This window comes from Vidua macroura, chromosome 1 (assembly GCF_024509145.1).
Source record: "Vidua macroura isolate BioBank_ID:100142 chromosome 1, ASM2450914v1, whole genome shotgun sequence".
In the NCBI taxonomy this organism is placed as follows: Eukaryota; Metazoa; Chordata; class Aves; order Passeriformes; family Viduidae; genus Vidua; species Vidua macroura.
The window spans coordinates 38,362,721-38,387,598 of record NC_071571.1 but is presented as its reverse complement, the minus strand read 5'-3'; the positions used below and the strand labels follow the sequence as shown (position 1 = coordinate 38,387,598).

The 24,878-nt window shown below is 45.3% G+C and overlaps 1 protein-coding gene across 1 annotated transcript; it reads right to left on the bottom strand.

Annotated features, from left to right (window-relative positions):
- On the bottom strand, window positions 1-23,927 carry NR1D2 (nuclear receptor subfamily 1 group D member 2). The gene is made up of 8 exons (XM_053976238.1): window positions 23,634-23,927; window positions 20,011-20,271; window positions 17,970-18,058; window positions 16,900-17,044; window positions 14,694-15,310; window positions 11,340-11,525; window positions 7,304-7,514; window positions 1-3,021 (listed from the first exon to the last, which is right to left on the bottom strand). Exons 1-8 carry the CDS (start codon window positions 23,647-23,649, stop codon window positions 2,825-2,827), a joined length of 1,722 nt encoding a protein of 573 aa, XP_053832213.1. The 5' UTR covers window positions 23,650-23,927; the 3' UTR covers window positions 1-2,824.
- Window positions 23,928-24,878: the final 951 nt, after the last annotated feature.

Sequence of the window (24,878 nt, the reverse complement as noted above, 5' to 3'; positions counted from 1 at the left end):
TTTAGCTTGCTGACATAATGCCCATATTTAATCTTTTAAAACAAGAACAAAATCAAGAATAAAATCAAGAATAAAAATTTCATTTAACTCGTACAGTACATTAATCTTTCAGCAATGACCCAATCTACAGTACTCAAATGCCTGGCATGAAGTCTATTATCTCAGCATTTAACAAGTGTATAACCAGTGACACAGTAAAAGAAGAGCTCACAATACACAGGTAACACAATGAGTTTAGATTTTCTTCTAAGAGTCCAGCTAGGGTTTGTCATACATGGGTCATTTTTGAACCACACTTTAATCAGCTTTTTGTTCAGTCAATCTGTTTGGGGCTTTTTTTTTTGTTATGTGAGTTTTTCCATTATGTACAGGAAGATTATTTCAAAAGAAATTGCACAAGTTAGAATATCTATCTATAGGCATACATGGTCAATCTAACTAAAAAAATTTAATAAGCAGTAATTACTCAGTCCTGGTTATACATTCCTAAAGGCTTAATAATACAGTTTTAAGAAGAAAAAAAAATAAAACAAAACACAACAAAACAAAGCTGTAGGGTGGCAATCTCTTTAAGAAGCCTTCTTCCCTCCTGAAACAACCAAGGGCTAACTGTACTTTCCATGTTTGAAATGGGGTCTACAAAGAAGTCATTTCAGCAACTAAACAATAAAAACCGCGTGACTGTGTCCTTTCTAAAGTCTGAATGGTTCGATGCATAATTCAGTGAAGCTCTCAAACTAATAATACTGGTAGGATGCAGACTGTTGAAGAGAAATTAGGACAATATGCCCTGATAGAACATTTGGGTAGCAAAACTGTATGTACGAAAGGGCCATTACCCAGTGGTTAAAGTAGCTTGAAGCAGGACAGCCCTGCCGGGGGAAAGGGTGGACTCTTCTGCTCCTTAGCCAAGGCTACAGCTGAATTTTCCCCACCTCTTATCAAGCACTTGCCCCGCCTGCTCTCAGCCCCTTCCTCCTGTGTGAGGTGGAATCCCCAGCCCAAAGACAAGGGGAGCATGGCAGGGTGCAAGCACTCCCTCTTCCCATCCCAGATCCTGATGCTGAGCAGCAGGCACAGGCAGGAGGGCTCCTCTCAACCCACCGTGGTGTGGGCAGGAGCTCTGCAGGCTGGAGGCTTCCTGGGTCCTGGCCCTGACTACCAGGAGCAGACTCCCTTGGAAGAGTAGCTTCACCAAACACTAGAGACCCTGAGGGTTACCTCTAAGGCAAGTTAACTGAACAGGGGTGATGGGGCATCATCTTCCCACATTAGCAAAACATAAACGTAACTAATTAACACAACTGCTTTGACTTCTTTTAATCTCTCTTTTCTGGTGCCAGGTCCTGCTACAAATGGAAAAAACCCCAGAGAGCTGCTTTCCTAGATGGAAAAGCAGCAGAATCTTACGCCTTGTGGATCTGCTCTGTAATTTGCTACTGGCATAAACAACAAAAAAAAGTCCCATTTGTTTGGTTGGTTTTTGTGGTGTTTTTTTTAAGAAAAAAAAAAATCCAGACCATCTAATGCACCTTCTCTGCACATCACACACACTCACATGCACACACACTGATGGAGAGCTCCAGAAGAACAGGCATGGGAACCACAAAGCCCAAACAGAGAAAAGATGTGGGGAATCTTACATTTCTGTTTTCAATTCTCATTTAGCAATGAAGCAGCAAAATGATGTATTGCAAGAAATAAACAGTCACAGAACACACATACACCCAAATGCAACCATGGATACATTTTTCCCATTCTTTTTCTGACAGACGTTGCTATTAATCTGACAGTTTCTTTCTGGCTGTGCTGAAGTTTTTGAAGAGCATCTGGTGCTTATTTAACCTTTATCAGAACACAAGAACCTCAGTGGCAATGGACAATCCATCTCATTAGTGCCATAACCAACCATCTCTGCTTGAGATTCTCTACAAAACCCTTTTGGAAGTTGAATTTTACTCTGCCTCTTTAGTGCCACTCTTGGTTGTTGGGTTTTTTGTTTTTTTTTTTAAATTAACAAACACAGCATATTAATGCAAATTTGATGTTTTCTAAAAAATGCTCAGATAATTAGTTCAGCAATATGCAAAGTGCATCTATTTGGTTCTTTCCATAGATCACCTTCTGTTTTAATTTTAAATTCCTTCACAGTTTAAAATATTGTGAAGAAATTATATGTATACTTTATGTATAGAACTATTTATATACATACACATATATACACACAACTCTGTACTTTATATAGCCATAAACACTCACTACGTAACTATTTATATTATATACACATGGCATGAACACACGCTCAGTGAAGAGTTGGTGCAGGCTGAAACCATTCCATTGGGTTTAATGGAATAACAACAGTGAAACCATGAGTGAGTTATCAAGAGACACAGACATACATCTATTAGATAAGTGAAAGACCAATTAAATCAGCTTTTCCATTTTCCTATTAGCACAGGATTGTTCCCACCCCATTCCATGCTCCATAAGCACATACACAGCTACTTTGCATTCAGTTTACATGAGAGGGCAGTGGTGGTTCTTTTTCCTAAATGAAAGAAGAGTCCATATTTACTTGGGCTCATCACAGCCTCTTCTGCAGGAGTGGGCACAGCTGGGCCTGGATGCCATGGAGGATTCCGAAGGCTGCGCCGCTGTCAGCTGAAAGCACCTGGCAAAGCTTTATTGCATGGTTATGGGACAACTATCAACTGTTCACAGTCTGTGAACTCTCTCCAACAAGTGGTACAACTGTATAAATACATATTTTAGCACAAAACAGTTTAACACGAGGCAAGTCCAAGTACAAATGAGACCTAAAGGCCTATGGGTGAACTTTAAAGGCCAGCAGTTCTTCAGAGTGCATGTTGTTTAAGGAACGCAAGTCGGGTAATTTCAAAAGAAGTTTTGTGAAAATAGAGGCTTCGTTTGGGTGATTTTTCATAATTAAGGTCCTTAATGCACGGATTAGCGTTTCCTGAAGTGCCTCCACAGAATTGACATTTTCTATTCCAGAGCGATCTAAACAAAAGGGCAGGGTGAGAGGGAGAGAGAGAAATTAAAAAACAGGATGGTAGGGGGGAAAAAAAATATTGACTGAACAGATGTAGCCTGCAACATAAAACCAGGCATACTAAATTAACAAGCACAAGAAAAATCAGATACTTATGCCAGAAGTTTTAAATCACACACCAAAAGTCTTTCAAAGGTTATTTAGCATTAACTTTTCAAAGTACTAAGTTCATGCCAAACTGGCAGCATTGAATCACTATTTCTGTGATCTCTAACCCATGTTTCCAGAGAAGGACAGATTGAAGCAAATGTTTAAATATGTTGCTGAATCACAACTCTCAACCCAAGGAGGAAGACAGGGAGCATAAAAGTAAAAATTTCCAACATTTCTTAAGGCTAGATATAGAACCCTAAACTTCAACTAAAGGTTTGAAGAGGAAATCCCACTCTGGACAACCCACAGTTGTTATCTGCACAATGGGATTCTCAGGGGCAAAGGGAGTACAACCATTCATATGACTGGGCACTATTTCTGAGAGTGTTCTGAAGCACTTAAAAAATGAAACACGATGCACCCAGAAATTCCCAGCTGAGGAAAAGAAGATGTCAACATCAAGACAAATATTATGTTCTCACATACTGCACTCCCACCACACCTGAAGCACTGCTTTCAAGAGAGGTGTATTTAAGTTGAGCACACCTGGTATCATTAGGTGGAACCTAAGTAAGCAGCTTGAAAGGATGAATTTTTAAGTAAAACATCTCACCTCATAACCATGCACAGTAGCTGGTTTTTTCCAAGCTGTAGCTTCTTTTCTTAAACACTATGTAAATTCAGCAGGGCACATATATAGCTGAGTGACTGGCACAAACAGAAATGTGCTTTGATGTGTACATGTACTTAGGCACTTTGCAGAACTGGGACATAGAATGACAACAGCTTTCTGGAGTAACACTGAGTCAGATCATAGAGTGGGAATCCCTTCCTTATGCTGTCAGTGTCACTCCCATCAGATTGCTCAGGTGAACAGTCTAGGAAATACTCCTGGACTACTCCGTGCAGTTCCCTACTGCTATAGGAAAAATTAGTATGTAATCCAATTAAGGATGTGTTTTGTTCCTTTAGGAAGATTGTTCCAAAATCTTCTACAATTAGGAGCTCTGATTACTACTAAACAATTTTTATTAGCATACATTCCACTTTTCTGTAAAGACTGTCCAACAGGTTTGGCAGCTGCTGTCCAAGAGAACGTGAGTGAGGAGGTATCTCTCTGCCTTTATTTATTAAATGATTTCTCCTGCTTGCCCCCTGCTCTGCAAAAGCTTTGCTTTATTCCGAGCAGGTACAATGACATTTGCACAGAACATGCCCAACGGAGTTTCACAAGAGCACTGTACAGTGAGAACTTGCCTCTGAAGGTGGAAGAATGCAGTCCAGCCTTTCCCAGCTGCCTTAGGTGAGTTACTGTATCCTCCTTGCTTTAATTAGTCCAAGTCTTTCTACCCCCTCTCAGTCTATTCCAGTTGCTCCCAGTGGCCAGCAAAAGATTTGTTAGTATTAAGCCAGTAAGGGAGAATAATAGAGGGTGTGTACTTCATATTCTTCTACCACAAAGCAAGACCCTTAGTTAAGGGATTATCTGGTCGCTAGACCTGCACAAACCACATTCTTTCAGCTTTGCTTCCACCTTGCTTTTTCCTCCTCCAGTGGCCATGATCCACCTTGCTACCCCTCCTCCATCTTCAACACATCCAGCTAACTGAAGCCAGAGGTGAAGCATTCTTTTAATTCTGGAATGGTAGCAAGGTAATTCCTCAGCACCCCCCAAGTGTCATCCCGCTTTTTCTTTCTTTGCCATATGACATGGGAAGAAGATGATGTACAGAGTTACACACAGTCCTTGCTACTACCCCTGCTTCTTCTGTACATTGTAAATACTACTCCTAATTATTCATCCAGTGTTAAGTGGAGATGTTTGTGACAAGTGTTCTCCCATCTAGCAGTATTTTGTTTTTCCATTGGTGAGTTTTGTCTTTTCCTTAGTTTTCATCAACTAAAAGTCTTTAGAAGGATCTTTAATTACTGCAGCATGGTACTTTATATTGTGGATCATCTAATCAACAATCAACAGTCACACTCCTTTCTGCTATTGGAACTGATGTAAATCCTACTATCTCCCTTTCAGTCTTCTCTTGAATAACCTTCAGTCTGAGATGAAGAAGTCATAATGGCCTTTTTCCTTCCACCTTCAGTTCTTCTTACATTTATGGCATTTTTTTCCTTTGCCTCCATCCCCATGTCATTCTCTCTGATCCTGTTCTTCAACCCTTCATCTCTAATGAAACGCCACCCCCCCAATAGCAAATTACTTTTTTGATTACACTACTCCTCGAAGAGTGGCATGCAGGGATCTGTCTTTCAAGATCTGTTTAATCAACACATGCCCACAATCCTTTGGTTCTACAGGCACCTTCTCCTCCTGGCAACCCCTCTCATGGTAAGCATCTTCCCCAGGAACTCTGCTGAGGCCACTTCTGTTCTTCAGTATCTGCCCAAGCTTATGAAGCCTGCTCATTTACTCACTTGTGCAAAGTAACAACTGCAGCATTTCAATCCAGTCTCATGTAACAGAGTGAAGTTGCTCTGAAAATTTCTGAACTCACAGTGATCATCAGAGTTAGTCTTGTGTCTGGAATACAGCCCCAACATTGCCTAATAAAGCTGTACTTTTTAAAACCCTATACAATTTTGTGAAGTTGTCCAGGAAGGCTGTGATCAGACTGCAGATCAGATCATGAGGTAGCTAAGATAGGCAGAAATAATATCCAAAATATGATCTGAAAGATCCTCAGCAACTGCAAGAAGCCTGAATACCAAACACTTTCTCTTTTTGTCCTGCTGCATGGCTGAAACTACATGCTGTATGTGTTACATGCCATCCCTAAGCTAATCCCTGCTGGGAGCTGGCCATCAGCACAGTGCATTAAAGGCTGGGGAGATGGCACTGTGCTAGAAGCACATTTAACAGAACAGATACAGCCACTTAAGACTAAAAACAGGTGGCACAGAGATTGAGATAGTCTAGGAACCAGGAGCTGAGCAAGCAAAAAGAATGGCTGTAAGCCTAGTTAGAGTGCACAAGAAGAAAAGAGACCTGGCTGTCAGTCCTTACGTTAAAGGCTGCCTGCAGTTCTTGTCAAGAATTTCCAGAGTCTGGAAAGACAACTAAGATCTCAGGTTTCTCTCTGCTACCTGAACATTTTCATTAACAGATTCCATACTTCCCTCAGATCATAGCGGCATGCTTCCTTCACACTGCCATTTGTTCTTGTTCTTGAAGCTTGCTAACTCTGTGCCACCCTCTGCTTATTATCATGGCTTACAACCTGAAGAGGCAACAGCTGCCCTGTCCTGTGCTGTGACGTTTCAGTTCAGCCACGCACAAAGCTATTAGACTGAACTGTCCTACCTTGTTACAGAGGCCTCACATGCCTACAGCACCATGCCTGGATGCCCCTCCTTGATAACAGATGGGTCTAAATTGCTCATGTGAAAGGGGTGCCCTTATTCAAGGAGTTCAGTGCTCCCCAGCTGCTGGCTCGTTGTCTAAGTGGGTGCTGCAAGCATTCCTGCTACCTACCCCTAGGAGAGCTTCTCACCCAGCAAGCAGGGATTCTGCATCTTGCATTCCAGGCATTATATGCAGAGCTAATGTGCCTAATTTGAGGCTTGAGATAATACTACAGAAGTAGGTGCTTAATCCTTCTTTGAATCTGGGCCAGGGTGTTCTGTCTATCCAGGGACTGAAACAAGATAGGAGGCTGGTGAAGATGTCAGTGGATTGGCAGCCTTTAGTGGTAAGAAGTCACGATGCAGATGATAGGGCTTTCTTGCTGACATAGGTAGAGATCAAACTGTTGGATTTAGACTTAAGTAAAATACGCAATAGACTTAAATTACAATGCTTGGAAGCAAAAATACCACCTTATCCAAAGACTTATGCTGTGCAAGTCAGGAGTAATTTCAGTCATGCTGCCCTGTGAAACTTAGAGGAGCCAAACAAATAGCATCTAAATGGCCATAGAGCAGCTATGGCTCATTGTCACCTTTTTTTTTTTTAAAGGCAATATTAGAAAGACTAGGCATGTTAAAAAGTACATTACGGGCTGCTAGTACCTTAAAACCTACTCAACTGCACTTAGGCATAAAATAAGAGGGTATACATTTCACAGAAAATAGAGAGTCACATTCAATTTTTGACAAAGGTGCAAGTTAACTTGCTCTCCTTACCAGCAGATACCAGGACAACCGCTGTAAACAAACTCATTTCCTCATCGCTAAGTTGCAGGGCATTTAGTTTCTCACTAAATTCAAACATTGAGTTGAGCAGATCACCAGCTCCCATTGAATGCAAGTCATCCACACTGTACTTCTTGCCACTCAGGAAGGTGACAGTACGTTCCTTTGCATCAAACAAAGATGCAAATCGTACCATTAAAACCTGGAGAAAGGAAAATGGAGAAAAAAAGAACAACAAAACCAGATAAATGTAGATGCATTTCTAGAAAAGCCAAAGAAAAAATTAAACTTTTTAACATCATTCAAAGTGTCTCATTAAAAATTCTAGAAGCATTCTATACAGAAACTGTCAGCATGCTCTTGAGCTGCAAAACACAGTGCAAGCTCTGTCCCCGTAATCTGAGAGAAACAAACAAGTGACAAAATTAGGGAGTGGATGCAGGGGGAGGGGCTACAGCATATGAAAGGCAGGAAAATTAAAATTTAAGCCTCAGACAGCCTGAGCCACACAGACCATGTCATTCATAAATATGCCAGTAGGACAACTTGCTTAAGCCACACAACAGCCAAAGGCATACAAAGCATTAAAAGAAATGTTTTCTTGGCCACACTCATGAGGAGCAAAATGAAGGTACTGAACCAGATTCTCATTTGGCATAAAGTGGAGCAGCTCTATGGAAACAATGCTGATTTACACCACCTGATGATCGGGGCCCCCTAGGCATTCTTTGGAAAAGTACCATGCCACATCACTGTACCCACAGGAATGTTAATGAGCTCTGCTAGAAAGGAGCCACATGTAGAGCTTTTAAGAGGCTGGGGAAGCACAGCTTGAGATGGCACCTGGTCTGCAGCAGCTGGGAATACCCCTTTGGTACTAGCACCTGGGCTGGAGCAGTTGAGGTGTGCTAAACTTACCCCTTTGGGCTGAAATTTCTCTTGTGGTTTCTCAGTTGTACTGTGAAATGTTTCCCTCTGGAATGGCTTGTAAAGTTTCATTTGCTCATGTTCAACAACCTTATTTACATTTTCAAGGTTTAAGTTGCACAGAACAGGTTTTTTATTTGAAGAAAATGAACTAACTGGCATTGGTTAAAACTTCAGACTCACTGTAATCTCTTGGTGTGACAGCTGTCTCTTCTCATGTACCCTATTAACTGCATTAATTCAAATGTTTACTACAGGTAAGAGGAGAACCAGGTTTTCAAAGACTAGTGCCTTTGACAGGCTTAAAGAAAGGAGTGTTCAAAACAAATGAAAATGTTTGAGAATTCAAACATTGTTCATGCACATTACATGACCCGCTCCTAAATTTAAGGAGCCAAACAACATGCAGCAACCTTGATGGACACAGGAGCACTATATACTATTCACTTTTGTCAGCTAAGCTATCTGTCCTTTGATGACATTAACTACAGAGTGCAGAAACCCAGATGCAGAAGCCATCAGAATACAACAAAAACAGGCAAAGGGCAGGCAGACAAAGCTGAACTTGTGCATTAGCACAGACCCACCAGGTATCCAGCAACCTTTCAGTTCAAAACGGTATTCTCCCTATAGAACTGGACTTTAGAAACATCTTTAAATAATGAGCAACCAGGATTAGTGCTGGTATTCAAAACTGAAGCCCATAAAAGTTATGCTGACTTATTCTAAGGCAAAGACCTCACCTATTTCAATGCCACCATCCTAAACAAGGAAGAACAGTTTGGACTACGGCATAGCACAGGATTGATTCATCCCATTTCACTTCAAACCAGGCTCATACTTGCGCATGCTGAGGACACACCTGATCAATCCTATCACCTGACCATAGCAACACAGGCACATAAAAACCTCCACTCTGGGAGGCTGCTTGATCATGTCCCTACCAACTGTAGTCAAACTGAGTCACTACTCAAAGGGATCCAAGGGCCTTATTAGCTCTGCCATCAACTACATTTGGAGGGGAGGTGGAGGAGGGCCCACTCAAAACCAGTCGAGTTCCTTATTTTAGGCTCACTGCTGTTTCTGAGCTGGCTCTCATAAGAAGCCACGCAAATGCCACCACGATACACTGAGCTCCCCAGGACTCCCAGTTCTAAGAGACCTTTTTAGCTTGCGTGTGTGTGAATATATATATAGCTGTGCAGCTTCTGCACCAACAGTGTCTCCATGTGTCCTCTTACCCTCACAGGAACAGGCACTCCTCAAATATGAATTGCTAAGAAGCACAGTGCCAAGCCAGCCACACCAGACTTGGAGGCAGCACTTTCACTCAGGTTCTTCTATTAACATGCAGACATTGGAATATCTTGGTTCAGTTACCCAGAAGACAGAAATGACCTTGGATGCACCAGGCTTTCAAGATGCTTTTGCCTCTATCACAATGGTTTCATTAATCCTGTTGTGGATTTTTTTCCACTGTTCTGCAACCCTACCTTTTTTTTTTTCTTGTTCCTAAGATGCCACATAGGCCTTTAACAACAAGTTGTAGCTCACTAACAGGAATCATTAATGTTTCTTATAAATAAGTGAATAGTGACAAGCATGCAGCCATACATTATTACTAATTCCCCTGGATATAGAAACCTCCTTATCAGCAGTGCTTGTAACCAGCAAAAAAGCAAATGATTGAGGCCTGAGAAAAGCTTCAGGTGAAGCAAGGCCAAGACAAAATGTTTTACTTGCAAAACATGAAGGTTTGCCTTTACATTATAGGGACAGTTCAAGCCACATATTTCACCCTCCTCCTCCTTTGCAGAGGAAGGAACCAACATTTTTGTGAAAGGTGAAAGTAGTGAAGAAGTAAAAATACAGCCCTTTTACTACAGGAGTTGGAGATGAGTATTAAAAGCTCAAGAATAAGTATAACAGAAAAAAATACATGACAGCATAATGAAGGAAACAAGAAAACTAATAGACTCCAGGGAACAAGTCTTCCTGTATAAGTTGTACCTTCCAACCCAACAATTATCCATTGGGCTGTATAAATGCAGACAGAAGCATAAATAGGAATGTTGGGCTGCATAAATGCAGACAGAAGACCCAACACATCACACAAGAAATGTCTTCATTTCAGGTAAATATAAAATCCAGCATCTTTCTTTGAAAGAATAAATCATGTAAACAAGAGCAAAGGCATCACCAATGCTACACTCCCCAGAAAAGCATCGTAACATCAAATACTTGGGACTTCAGCTCCTCTGACCCTCTCTATTCAAATTTCACATTTGAATATTTATGAAATGTGTCCTCTCTACTCAAATTTCACATTTAAATATTTATGAAATGTGTACGGTCTCCAAGAGACACAAGGGTCTGGAAGGGCAACTAAAACACGATGTAAAGGTCATCTAGTGAAGGTCACTAATTATAAAACAGCACCAAGCTCTGTGGTATCATTTCCAAATTAATACCATTAATTCACATATACATCATGACCACAAGTGGATGCAATTAACCACGAGGACCTAGTGGGATTAGTCTAGAATAAGTCAGGCTGCAGCTGGCACACAGTATCTACAGAGCTGCAGCAGTGTAAGTATTTACCATTGTTACTGCACTGGACATGAAAGCGTCAGACACTTCCAAGTTGCCACCTAAGTGGTGACTGGTCAGGATTGGATACTCTGGCTTTTGCAGGAAGCAGAGTGGCACAAGGAAGGACATGCAGAGCAGTGAACACATTCCTCGACAAAACCTGTAAGTCAGTAGACAGCTTTCTAACCTATCCACCCTTCAAGATGCAGTACAGTTCCCCAGAGTAAGCAAAGGTAGCTAGAAACCCCTAATTATGTGTTTATTAATGCCCAGGGAAGAGGGAAGGGTAGAAGGGCTGAGAATTTTGAGCTCATTGGAAGAGGGACAGGTCACCAAGGTCTGACCAAACAGATCCCTTGGACACCATCACCTCAGAGAACACTCAAGAGCATCCATGAACAAGCTGGTTTTGCCTGATGTACCCCAGTTCCATTTGCTTCTGTTTGTACAGGGTCAGACCGATGCACAGCTTGTCAGGTTTGCAATATACACACACTGGTCTCACCTCAAAGGTCCCAGCCTTCAGAAGATTGACCTGGTCATGCTGGGAGAGATCTCGGAAACCTGGGATGCGCTTGGCAAACTCCACCACTTCCTTCACTGCAGGAGTAAAACTCAGGGAAAACTCTTCCCAGATTTCATGGCCAGACTTGCTGGGGTCCACATGGGGAGTCTTACTCATTGGGCACACCTGATGTTTGCAAAACACAGAAAACGACTTTTAAACGTATCTTTCAAAATACTGATAAATACCTAAGAGAAACATGTTTATTATTCAACAAATCTTTGCAATAATGACACAGAGAAAAAAAAGAGACCAGTATTCCTCAATCAATTCCCAAAGAAACTGGATTTCTTCCCCTTGCTTTAAAACAAACAAGAAGAAAATCCATGGGATTGTTAGCAATCTGTTTATAAATTTGGAACCTATAATACTGTGTAGTGAAAAAGACCTGACAGAACCAAGGTAATGCTACTCTTCCCTGATCTCAACTGATCTGGGTCTGACATCTGAATTTGTCTTTACTTGTATTATCCCTGTAATTTCACAGTAAATTGCAATTTCACAATCAATCAGTTGCAATCTCACAGTCACTATGACATTCATTCTCCTATCTTTCTTGTTTTGCAGGCAACTGAAGTGCTTCAGTCAAGGTGACAAATATGTCAACACCAGAGCAAGAAAGCAACCCTTGGTTTCCTGAGTCACAGGTTTACACCCTCATTACAAGGATAACCCTCTTCCGCAAGTTTGCTTTTACTTGTATCACTGAAGGAGAACACCAAGGAACTGGTATTCCAGTATTTCTCAGTCACAAGATGACAAAATGCTCTTTCTTTCATACAAACATACAGCACTTTTTTGTAGGAAAAGTCTGAATCCATTACACTGAGATCAGACGTATCAGTCAGGGCTGACTGCCAATAAATTCCCTCTGCAAGAGCCAACCAAAAGCTCTGCCATATTTTCAGTTCTAGCTTCTAAAATTTCCATCTTTTAATGAAGCTTAAATCTTTTAATATTAATTTCACCTGTCATCATCAAGGACAAAGATTCCTTTTAAGTATTCCTCATAAGTATACTAAATGGTGTATGTAATCCTACATAATGTCAGCAAAACAAAGAGAAAACAGTGAAATAGATTAGCAATTCCTCAGAGCTGTGCTGTTTTTGCAGGGCATCTTGAATATGGTAATTGCCTAGCAATTCTTTGTGTGGGAGGTCCTAAGACTACAAGACTATAATATTTTGGCAAAAGAAAAGGTCTAGGCATACAACCAGAAGGACAGCAGATGCCAACCACTGCTCTGCGTGCGATATTGCAATGGCTCACATAGGTATTGTTATAAATACAGCACTTTCCGAAAATAAGGAATCTCCGGTTCAGTACCCTGCTCTGCAATGGACACAAAAATCACCTTAACTTCTCATTCTACGACTGCATACCCTTACCCACAGGCACTCAGTCCCAAGGGGAAACTACCACTTCCACACCCAGTGCATTGTGTCTGTGGTCTCTTGATAGACCTCTGCCCAAGAACCAGAGTATCCCAAATTAGAAGAGATCCGAAAGGATTGAATCCAGCTTCGTGCTCCTTCCTTGCAGAACCACCTAAAACGAAATCATATGCCTAAGAGTGCCATGCAGGCACTCCCTGAACTCTGACAGACCTCCTATGGAAGCAGTTGTCAGCTTGTACAGTCACCAGTTCTCTTCAGAGGAACCTCTTCAGGAATGACCTGTTCTGCTTTTCTGGTTACAGGGGTATTGAGTAAAAATGACCAAACCCCTGAACATCTGCCTCCATTCTACTTCAAAGCCTAATTACTTGCCCTTATTGCTGCTGACTCATTTTGGTCAGATTCTGAACTCTGTCAGTTCTTGGGCAAAACCCTTATTCATATCACGGATGTGGGGCGGGGAGGGGGAGCTGCAGTGCTCTGCTGGATTTGGTTTTTTCTCCTCATCACTGATTAACTCCTGCCTGCAGCTGCCATGCACAGTTCAAACTGACTGGTTGAGTCTCTGCAAAGCAGCACCACTCCCTGCCTGCCCATACGGACAGGTTTTAACCTCTGCTTCTCAGGGGTGCCAAGAATGCCGCTGCAGTGACACCACATACTTTCCCTGCAAGGAAGAAAAGGCTAGGAATTATTATTTGCCATGTTGTAGTGCCTGGAGTTTGCAATTAAGGTCAGACCCTGCTAGGGATGGCATGGTCTATATATGCAGTAGACAAAAAGAACTTTTTTTTTTTTAAAGAAAAAGCAAAGAAAAAAAACAAAAAAGCCCCATGTGGAGACCTTTGGGGGTCTTCAAGAACATGTGAAGGATCTTCACAAAGTAGGAGGCAGAAAAACACCAGCAGCTCAAGTACTTCAGAAAGGTCAGGGGCTCGCACTTCACACCAGGAGCACAGGATGAGAACGAGGATGTTATGTTCTCTCATCCCAGGCTCCAGTGATAAAGAGAAGGACAATCTATTTTAAGGGGCTTACAGAACTGAATGGCAGAGAAACAGCAGGTGCAAGGCAAATGAGAGGGACCTGTTAAGCAAAGGCAAAAAAACCCCCAACTAAACCAAACCAACAACCATATGCAAAAAAACAGGAAGCATCCTTGTTAGGAATTCAGTGAGAAAATGCTCTAGCAAAGTCATCTAAGGTACCCAGAAGTGTGTCTGGAGCCTCACTTGCATAACTACTACAGAGAAGACCTTGAACTTCTTTCTAACTGTTTAACTGTGCATCTTCCTCCTGCCTCTGTTCAGATTTGAACATGTTCTACGGTGAAAAGGATGCGCAGCCTGTGGGCCACATTAAAACAAAACAAATTTAAAAATCCCCATCACAAAAAGAGCAGCCTACCCTGCAACAGAGATTTTAGAGCCCATAGTAAGGCCTGTAGACTGGCTTAAAATCCTAGCCCTGGAGTTTGACCCCAGAAATTTGCTCTTAAAACCCTTAAAGAAAATACAGTACATCTGACTGTATAAATTATTTGAAAGTAAAGTCTGCAAAAGGACTGAGTGAAAACAGGAATTTATAAACTCCTATATTGATTTTAAAGTCAAGTCACATAAACCCATGACTTTTTTTCAGCCAATATTCTTCAATGTTATTTTACTTTCAGTTAGCTAAAAACCAAGCCAAGAAACCCCATTACTTGTATGATTCCAAATCCTTCACATCTAGAGCCACTTTTGTTCTTCATCACAATTTGCACTATCAAACTTGTGTCACCCTTTAAAGTTTCAGCAGTTGTGCCAGTTGTGTGCAGCTTCACTGACTACTGAGGCACAGTTGGATCACACCCACCAATAACTAAGTCAAATCAAACAATTGATATCAATATACCAGATGCATCCTTCCTCCAGTGCTGCAAGAGTAAGTGGTGTTCTTGTTTGGAGAAAAGCCACCTTCTGGGATCCTCTCACACATTCGCTGAGTGTAACCACTGGTGAAGTTCATGCAGTGGCTGTTTGTGAAGCACACAGGGTGCCCACTTGGATAATGCATTGTGCTTCTCCCTTTGTACTGTCCACCAAGGTGCTGCTCCCTTTCAGGGTACTGAGGGCCACCAAGGCCACCAACACAGTGCTCACTGCTCAAGATGTACTGCTCAGTGTTCTTTGACACTCTCTCCCCACTCTGGGGCTGCATCATCTCTGCTGGGTTTTGGGACTGCTCTTGGTTGTACATGAAAGTGTCTTTGTGGGCCCTAGTGACCATACCGATCACCTCCTCCTTAGCCATGTCAACACTAGGAGGGGGAGAAGGGCTTTTGATGGTTTCTCGCTCTTGTTTGGGCTTGGAGGAAAGATCTTCTTGAGGTGCTTGGTCTTGATGTTCTGTCAATGCTTCGTTGGGCAAGTGACCGCTGAACTGACTGTTCATCATGGTTTTCATGGCACTCTGCATTTCAATCAACATCCTCTGTTTTTCACGTTTGGGAATACGGCCAAATCGAACAGCTACCAAGGTGGAGAAATGGATAGTGGTGGAAAGAGGGAAAAAAAAAGAAAAAAAAAAGTCAGTCCTGAAAGTGTTAGCAGGCACACACAAAATAAACACCCCAACAAAAAATCCTGCCATTTAAGACAAGATTTTAACTGCTCTCACCAGCACTACAGCAGGGGTATTACCAGTGAAGTCAAAGAGCTTCTGGGGCATAGGACTGGCATGAATACAAACGTATGCCATTGTTTAGGGAGAAGGCAGCTCTAAGGCACACAGTCTGTAATGCCTTTTCCCCTTTTGTCTCAAACCTGGCTATGCATTATACACACAGCTGTGTTAACTGAAGAATTGTCAGGCTTTAAGATTGGATCTATTAAATCAGCACAACTTCATGAGCTGACAATTAGCTGAATGTAAACAGAGTTCATATCATCTTTGCATAAAAGTCCTACAAGACAGGTCCTCACGGACCAATTACGTAACTTACCAAAACAAGAGAATCAATGCTGAACAAAGCTTACCTTGGCAAATTTTCTTGGTAACTTTGCCTTGACAAGGACATTTTCTGCTGGCAAGGGGATGGGCATCATTGTGGCTGCAGCACTTTTGACCCTGTCCTAGGGAATCTACAACTGCCTCTACCACCCTGTCCAACCGCAGCCGCACAAGGGCTTATAACCAGTTTCGACTGATGTAATTATGCAGTAGTCCATCATTAATGTAACTAAGTCTCTTTCATTAAAGCAGGTGCAACCTTGTGCGCAAACAAGCGCCTAGGGGATGAAATAACTCCTATGCACGACAAGAACTCGGAACAATTATTTAAAATAAGCTCTAACACTCCACCCACTAAATTATTAACAGCCCAAGATTCCTAGTTCTTGTGAAATAAACACCCAGAGAAAATTTAAAAGTGAAACAGAAGGAAGAGTTCTGGTTGTGGCAGTAAGTTGTAGCAGAAAAATGAACTACACTTTCAGCATTATTTATTAAAATGGCTCAAGGAGTGGACAGCAAGCAAGGTAGTCAGAGACACAGACCAATATCAACATTTCCTCCTTGCCTTTCATATCCCTCTAAGAAAAGAAAGAAAAAAAAAGGAGCAGATACATGCTCATCCTAAGCACCCAAAGCTAACTCTTTAGGCTCTATGGTGACTAGTCTAAAGCTATCAGGTTTGGCAGAATTCCCTTTCATTGAAAAAGTAATAGTAACAAAAGAAAATAGAAAAAACAAAGACAAAAAAAAAAAAGAAAATATGAGTCTTGTTCAGATTCAGGTAGGATACAACTGTAAGTCTTAACATTAAACCAAAATCAAGACACTTTTTACAACCATCCCCCTAGCAGGCCACTGCAGCACATCCCACTGTATCAGCTCCACAGGCAGGAGGACAGCTCTGCAGCTGCCCGCAGTATCACTTCACCAGCCCAGGACACTCATGGAGCAAGAAGGCAAGCTGAACTAAATGCTCTCAGACAGGGAACCTCTCTTTGACAATAGGGCTTGGCTGCATTGTCTGCCATTAAGACCCTCAGCAATTGGTTTTGAGGTGGACAGCAGATTCCCTCTCAGAGGATCCCTTCTCAGTACAGGAACGTACCATCTCTTGACATCCCAACAGACAGGCATTTTTTGAAACGACACTGCTGGCATCTGTTCCTATTCATTCGCATTATAGAACAGTTGTTATTCTTCAAGCATTTCTTATACTGGATGTTTTGCTGAATGCTTCTTCTGAAAAAACCCTGTAAACAAGTAAAAAAAAACCCCACAACTATCATTACAGCACATATGTCAAATCCTTCCTCCAAGATTCATCTCTCTGCAAGCACGGTAAACCTCACTGCATCACATCAGCAGCTTCAGAGCCATCAGCCCCAAGAGATTTTAAAGAATTTGGTACTCCTCATGACTTACTTCCCATTTATGTGTGATCTGTATGTAATGTGAACTAGTTATGATTTCTAATTACAGAAGATGCTAAGTTGTTCCCTGCATACTCTGCTCTTAGGTGCTGACTATCTCCAATATTACCTCTGTCACTGTACCAACAGTTCCTAAGACATGCTCTCAAGCATCTATGACATCAACTGCAAAGATGGGAGTCAATAGAATGTATTTTGACTTCCATCTCTGCAGTTTGGCAATGAAACCATCCTGCTGCACCACATGACCTTCAAAGGTAGTTTTTTCAAACAACCCTTTGTGCTAATAAGCTCCTTCACAGAACATAACATTTGCAATGTTACAAATTAAGAAAATACATATCTAGTTCTGGCTTTCCCTGTGGTATAAAGAATTGCTTTTCCAAAGCTGTTTTGTTCTGTGTCCCAGCCCAGGTGACAACTCACACCCACTATCTCTTAATGCAATTAAAATGCACATGTCTTGCGTGACATGGTCCTTACCACCTCTGCTTCCAGCTCCTGTTCTCTGCAGTGCGCTCCAAGTCAGGCAGGATTGGACAAGGGGTGGGAACAGGAAGTACTGCGGAGTTTGGAAAACGCCGTGTATTCCTAAGTGGTTTGCCTGTTCCCTACAACTTCTGAAATTTCTCGTATTTAACAGAGAACTATACCAAAATTTGTTTTGGCAGTATCACCCCTTTTTCCCCTGTGGGGAGAACTTGAGCATTTCACCAGCAGAAAGGTGAGCAGAAATATAGCTCACCTTGCAGCCCTCACAGGCATGAACACCGTAATGAAATCCTGAAGCGACATCTCCACACACTTTGCAAAGAAGAACCATGCCATTAAATTCTAGAATCAAAGAAAAAAGTCAAGGATATAGAAACCAGTGACAACTGCAAGAACATGTTTCCAGCTTTTAAAACCTGGACTTAAATCGAAATATGTTAGGTCAGTTCAACACATGAAAAAATACAGCAGAAAAACAAACAACATGAATGTACAAACCCCCTGAACAGTTCAGAAGGTACCAGTGCAAGGGTGGGGGGGGGGGAAAAAGGACAAACACGAAGCACTCACACGAATAGGGAGAAAGCACACATTCACTGGGCTGTCAGAGTAGCACTGCACTCAGCAGCAGAAAAAGAAAGTCTGCTTACATTTAAGCACTTTTAAAAGGACTATTCAGTTAACTAGGCCACCAAAGTTCAGGCTCAATCTGTTTTTTCCATCAAGACAAGACAGCCTATGAAAGGCTACAGTTTCTCCAAGAAGAGAATAAACACTTTTTCTTAAAAACCAGAAATACTAAAGGACACTTTATAATATAGTCAACACTGGCCAGACACTGTATCTATCTGATAACAATTTAGGACTGGTAACTCAGCCATATCTACATATGTAGAGACCACTCATTTGAGTGCATATCCAGAATGGCTTGCACACTTGAACTTGAAAATACCATCTCAATCCTGTAAAAATGCTCATGGGTTAGGTTTTTTGAGGTTTTCCCCACCTATTTTATTTCAGCTTATCAATAAAAATTTTTTTTGCAAGCCCTAAGTGCTGGTCTAACATTGGTTTCACTGAAGCCAACGGGAATTTTACCAGTGAGTTCAGTAACCACAAAGTTACCTTAATCCAACCAAGACAGCTGGAAATACTCCCACAGAAACATATTCTACCAGAAAAGTAACTTATTTGACATTTGGGTTTCATTTGTAAAGAGGAACTAAAACATTTTTTAAGGTTTTCAAAAAGAAAAAGAACCAAACCACAACTTTTTCTTTTTTTTTTTAACACAGTTAGCACTGAACTAAAAAAGTTACCTATCTATCTGAACAATTTACAACGGGTTTCATTTCAAGAACCTCTGCCCCGATACCAAAAACCTACTTACTAAATGATTTTTAAGTAAAGGTTCTTACTAAGAACTTAAGGTAGGAACATTAAAAAAAAAGAAAAACAAATAACAAACCAACAAAAAACCCTATTTGAGGTAGAATTATTAGACACTTATTCTAGCTTCAGAACAATCCAAAATGATAAAACAATTCTACCAATAAAAGAATTCAGCCTTCAAAAGACTAAATTTCAGCTGTTTGCTGAATCATTCATTCCAGTACTTATTTTGAATCCTGCCCTTCCAAAACTGTTCAAATATACTTCTCTATCACTGATCTTTCCTGATTACCAAAAGAAGTGTGAAGTAAATACATGGAGATATATTGTTATATGTACTTTAAAAGGTAATTCTTTAGTTCCAGTTTACAAGTACTTTATTTTTCACATCCACAGAATTATGACTTGGAATCAAAAAGATAATTGTTCCACCCACAGCTGTAAAAGTATTACGCTTGGGTAATTTATTTTGTTCCTCACACCTGGTGGGGGGAGGGAAGGTGAAGGGGCAGGGGACAGAATATGAGAGAACAGAGAAACTAGATTTCCAAGACAGCTCCATAAATACTCTTGAAGGCAATTTCTGATTATATCACCTTTACTTCATCACTTCTTTTTAACCAACTGTTTGCTTTTGCTAAGATCAGTTTTCACTAATGAAAATTTGAAGTAAAGCTGGACTGTATTTATGGACTGTTTTAAGTTGGCAGCAACGGGACCCCCATTGTATTAGCATTTGTATGGCAATACCGTATGTATTACCAGACACGTAATGCCAAAAGATAAAAATGGAGGCTTTGCTATGTGCCTACACCACAACCCAAAGGGAGACCCAATTGTAAGACACGAGGTTGTAATACATAAGAGGAAATGGTGTTGTCAGGGACTGGCACCAAACATACTTGTGACTCCATTATGGCCTTTTGTCAAGCCAGCAACACTCGACTGGTTTGTTTTAATAGTCTCCTCCAGCCGATCGCTCTTCGGCGCCCCGTCAGAGCTTTCACTGCTCCGGCCATTGCATCCGCTTTCCGAGGAGGAGCTGTTTGGAGGAGATGGTACAGGCGAAGAGGACGACTGGAAACCGCTGTCTGAGCTCTCGCTGTGACATGAGGCTGGGCTAGATGCCGAGCTCGAAGAGCTGATGTAAGCTATCACACCCCCTAAGGCAAGAAAAAAAAGGCAGCACGTAGTGACATAACCAGCAGACATGCACCGCTGCCATGTGAGCCACGCCGTGACCCAGCACCACCAGATCAGCCATTACATGCTCCTGGGAGCACTCCTTTCCCTCCCTCTCTCCCTCAAGCTTGTTTGTCTCCATTTGTTTTTTTCGGCTGACCTCCCAGTCTGCCTCATCCCCTTCTCCCATCTTATCAGACTCCTCTGGTCCAGGCCAAGATGAAATGGCATAACCAAAAGACGGAGCAACAAGCCACGGTTCTGGAAGGATGGGGCAGCAGAGACAGGGCATGGAATGACCTAGAGAGGGTTTCCCTGGCCACCCTCTGAGCAGAGCTCATCTGGAGCCAGAGCAAAGACAGGATCTTACAGCACTGTGGAGCCAGAATGCAAACAAGCTAGGTTAGGGACAGAAATAGGGCAGAGAGAAAGACTTCATGCAGGCTACACGCCAGAGGCACAGAAAGGAAGGGCTGGGAGGTGCTCACAATGCAGAAGGGAAGGGGGCAAGGGAAGGCAATAGCACTGCAGTCTGGTTAGCCTACTGAACGCCATTTGTCCGACTGCAAGCCTTTGTAGCCTTTCTAGCAGCAGCTAAACTCCAACTGCCAGTCTGCTATTTGCAAACAGCCTCTGTCCTGCCGCGTCTTGCAATCTGACACACTTGAGAATCCCTCATATGAAACAGCTTTTTGTCCTCAGGCAGACCTGGGAGCAGTTCTGGCTTCTCACAGGCTCCTTCTTCTTGCTCGTAAGCAAGAGAAATTGTTTGCACTTCATATGAGTTTGTCTCCAAGACTCAGCATTTCAAAAGTCAATATAAAAACATTTGATATTTCACTCAAGAATTTCAAAAGCCATAGCTGTGAAACTGTTTAAATAAATTACACTCAGTATGTTCTACATTTTATGCCTCTATTGCTCAGTAGACTCTCTTCACTGATGACTCAGGGCATTGCAGCAAGGAACTCCACACACCAGTAAGAATTCAAAACTTTAAAAGGGCCATGCAACTGCCTTCCTCTGGAGGAAAAAAACACTGGTGTCTGTACAGAGTCCTTGATCAACTGAACTGGCATGGCAGGCAGAAGCTGTAGCATCTTACATCAGCCATACTCTACTCGCAGATAAAAGCAGTGGTATTATACAACCCTGGAAACACCACTGCTTGCAGGGAACAATTCTGACTTAAAAATTTTCAATACTTTTATTAGACGTAACAGTCCTCTTAGCTTCTCTGCAGTAACAAAACTGGCCCACTTCCTCTTCAACATGTCAATTTTTCTACCAAGGGAACCCTTGGCAGGAGGGTACCCTAAACAGCACACAGCCCAGGAGCTCCTGACAGAGCTGCCTGGGAGCAGAAGTCAGACTAAGGGGCCATGTGACACGTGCAGGACACACAGACTGCTGCTCACGTTCCCAGTGTCCCTGCACCCTGCCACAGGGGTTGGTCCTGCACAGATTTTTTTTTTTTTAGAAATCCTCCACACAGCATAGCACGCATTCCGGATCAGGTTTTCGGAGAAAGGAGGATTGGCAAGGGGGTCATGAGTTCAGCCACGGCATGAGAAACAAGGCATCATCAGCCACCCGTGCTGGGCTAAGCCACCACCTGTTTGACAAAGGTCTGTGCCACCCCCCAGCGCTGCACGCGCCTCTGCCAGGTGCCAGGTCAAAGCTCACTGTTCACCTGGTCCAAGGGAGGCACCGGGCTTCTCAGCAGGCGCCATCCTTATCGGCAAGGGGCAGATCGGGACACGCAAGCACAGCCCCTGCAGGGAACTCCACGTTTCTCCACGCAGCCACCGCGCCCCATTATCTTTAAACCCTGCTCGTAAAAGAGATGCTCTTTTCCCTCAAGGGTAAGTCCAATGTCACAGAGGAGCACAGAAAGTGTGTGCCTGTGGGGGAGTTTCACCCTTCTTCTCCTTAGAGCTGGAGCAGCTCCAGATAGCTGGGCTGCTCTGGCACCCTAGAGAGCTTGGCAGTCTTGCCAGCGTCAGTCGCAATTCCTCGTACTTTTTGTTATTTTAGAAATTACACTTCCCTGTGAACCCTGTTTTTGTTTGGTCAGCAGTCAACTTTTGACTCTCACACAGAGCACAGGGTGACATCTCAGAACAAAGAGCACAGACACGGAGCACGTACGCGTGCACACGGGTGCTGGCACTCCGCAGAAAGGGGATACCGGGGTGCTCGGTGGAGGAGGCAGCCCCGGTTCTGCGAACTGCCAGGGATTTTCATAGGGAACCCACCTGCCAGAGGGTGGTGAAATGAGTCCTCTGGGCTACGCGGAGCCGCGCTACTGCGGCGGCACCGCCGGCTGAGCGACAAGGACCCTTTGGGCTTTACCTGACGGGATTCACTTTAGGGATGGGGCGGGGGGCACCGCAACGTGCTGGTATTCCATTAACACAGATTTGGGAAGCGATAACGCCGCAGGGGCACAAAGCAGGCGGCGAACTGGCCGGGCGCTCCAACCGGCCCCCGGGACGCTGCGGCAGCAGGGGCTCCCCGGCCGGCACCCCCGACACCGCCGATCTCCCTGGCTGACAAACCGGGAAGGGAGCGGGGAGCGCGGTCGCCGTGCCCGCAGCCGCCCTCCCGCCTCACCCCATTCCACCGCACCGGGGCTGCGGCTTTTCCCTGCCGCGGTCACGCGGCGCCGGGGCTGGAAGAGCAGGGCCCGCCCTGCGCTGCCCCCGGGCCGCCCCCTCCCCGTTACACAACGCCGCCCCCGCGCATCGGGACGGGCCGCGTGCCGCCGCCGCCGCACACGGCCGCACCGCGTGTCCCCCCGCGACCCCGCGCACTCCCCCGCACCGCGCCGCGCCGCCGGCGGCCCGCCTGGCCCCCCACCCCGCGCTCCGCCGCGGCGGGGGCGGAGCCGCGGGAGCCGCGGGGGCGGGGCCGCCCGGCGCCGCAGCTGCGGCGCGGCCCCACGTGTCCCCGGCGCGCCCCCGCCGCCGCCGCCGCCCCGAATGTAGGTCACCAAAACAGCGGCCGCCCGCGCGCCTCACGTGTCCGCGCCGCTCGCCGCCCCGCGCCGCCGCCCCGCCGCTATTATGCAATGCGCGCGTCACCGCCCCGCGCGGCCAATGAGCGGGCGCGCCGCGCGGAACGTAAACACAGCGCGCACATGGCTCGCCCGGCGGGTCCATGTGAGGCGGCGCGGGGCCGTCCCGGCCACCAGCGGGGCCGGGGCTGGGCAGCGCCGCCGCCCGCCGCGCTCCCCCCGCCCCGCCGCGCCCCGGCCGACCCCCGCCCGCACCCCCGCGCCCGCCCGGCCCCGCGGGACCGTTCCGCGCAGCTGCCCCCCGCAGCGGCCGACCTCGCTTACCCGCACTGACTTCCATGGCGACCTCCTCCCGCAGGGGCAGGGGCACGGGCGGCGCCGCGCTGGGTTCCGCCGGGCCCGGCTCGGCTCCGGTCGGCGCGGCGCGGCTCCGCTCGGTTGTTGTCTTCCCAGCTCCGTGTCCCCGCCGCAGCCCTACATGCAGCCGGCGGGAGGCTGGCTGGCTGGCAGGCAGGCAGGGAGGGAGGGAGGGAGGGAGGTGACCGCGCTGTCTTCTGTCAGAGCAGCGGGTGCGCGTCCCCGCCGCGGCGCCCTCCCCTTTACAACAAAAGCGCTCTCGGGGAGCCGCGCAGAGCGAGTGCGGCACCGCCGCCCGCCCCGCCCCTACCCGCCCCGCCCCGGCGGCCGCCCCGCCCCGCCCCCGGCCGCCCCCCTCACCCAGTGACACACTTTCCGCGCCGGCGGCGCCGCTCACGTGCGGCGGGAGCGTGCGGGAGCGCGGGGGCACTGCGGCGGCGGCGGGGGCAGCGCACGGAGCGGGGTCCCCCGCCCCTCGCCGGGCGGTGCGGCGGGGGAGCCCCGCCGAGGTCACCGCCGCTGCCGCAACCGGAGTGGCGCTCGCCCACCGCGGCCGCGGGGCAAGGTGAGGGGCGGCGGTGTGTGTCAGCTGCTCCGGCGCCGAGCACCGGCAGGAAATGCCACCGCTGTGACTGCCGCAGCTGACGAGCGCTCTCCTATCCCGACACAAGTATCTGACAGCTCCCAATTCCAACTGTCAGCGCTCCGTGCCCTCTTAGCCGCGTGTTTTCTCACTGCCGGGAAAAGGGAATATCCGGGAGAGACCCCTCTCGGCAGCGCACACACACCGCTGCAGCCATAGTCTCTCCCTCTGCAGCCATAGGGAGAGGCCATCACACAGTTGATCCCAATCTCCGTCTCCTGTTTTCTGCCACGACGTGATTTTGTCACTCCCAGAGCGATTCCAGCCTCTAATACCTTATGCCATGCAGTGATGTCTCTGGGAATTGACTTCCCGCAACGGGGGGAGGGATGCGCCCCCAGAGAACCTAAAGCAGGGGTGTCCCAGCCGGGGTCCCCATACTCCCGCTCCCAGAAGGAAACCCACGAAGAAAATGCACCACAACAAAAAAGGGAGGAGACACTTGGGTGAGACTCTCCATTAAGCGAATGCAGAGCCCAAAATTAAGCTCTCTCCCACCCTGACCCCGGGGTTCAGAGGCAGATGCGTGGCTTCATGGACTATATTGACCTCTAGACTGAGAACGAGGC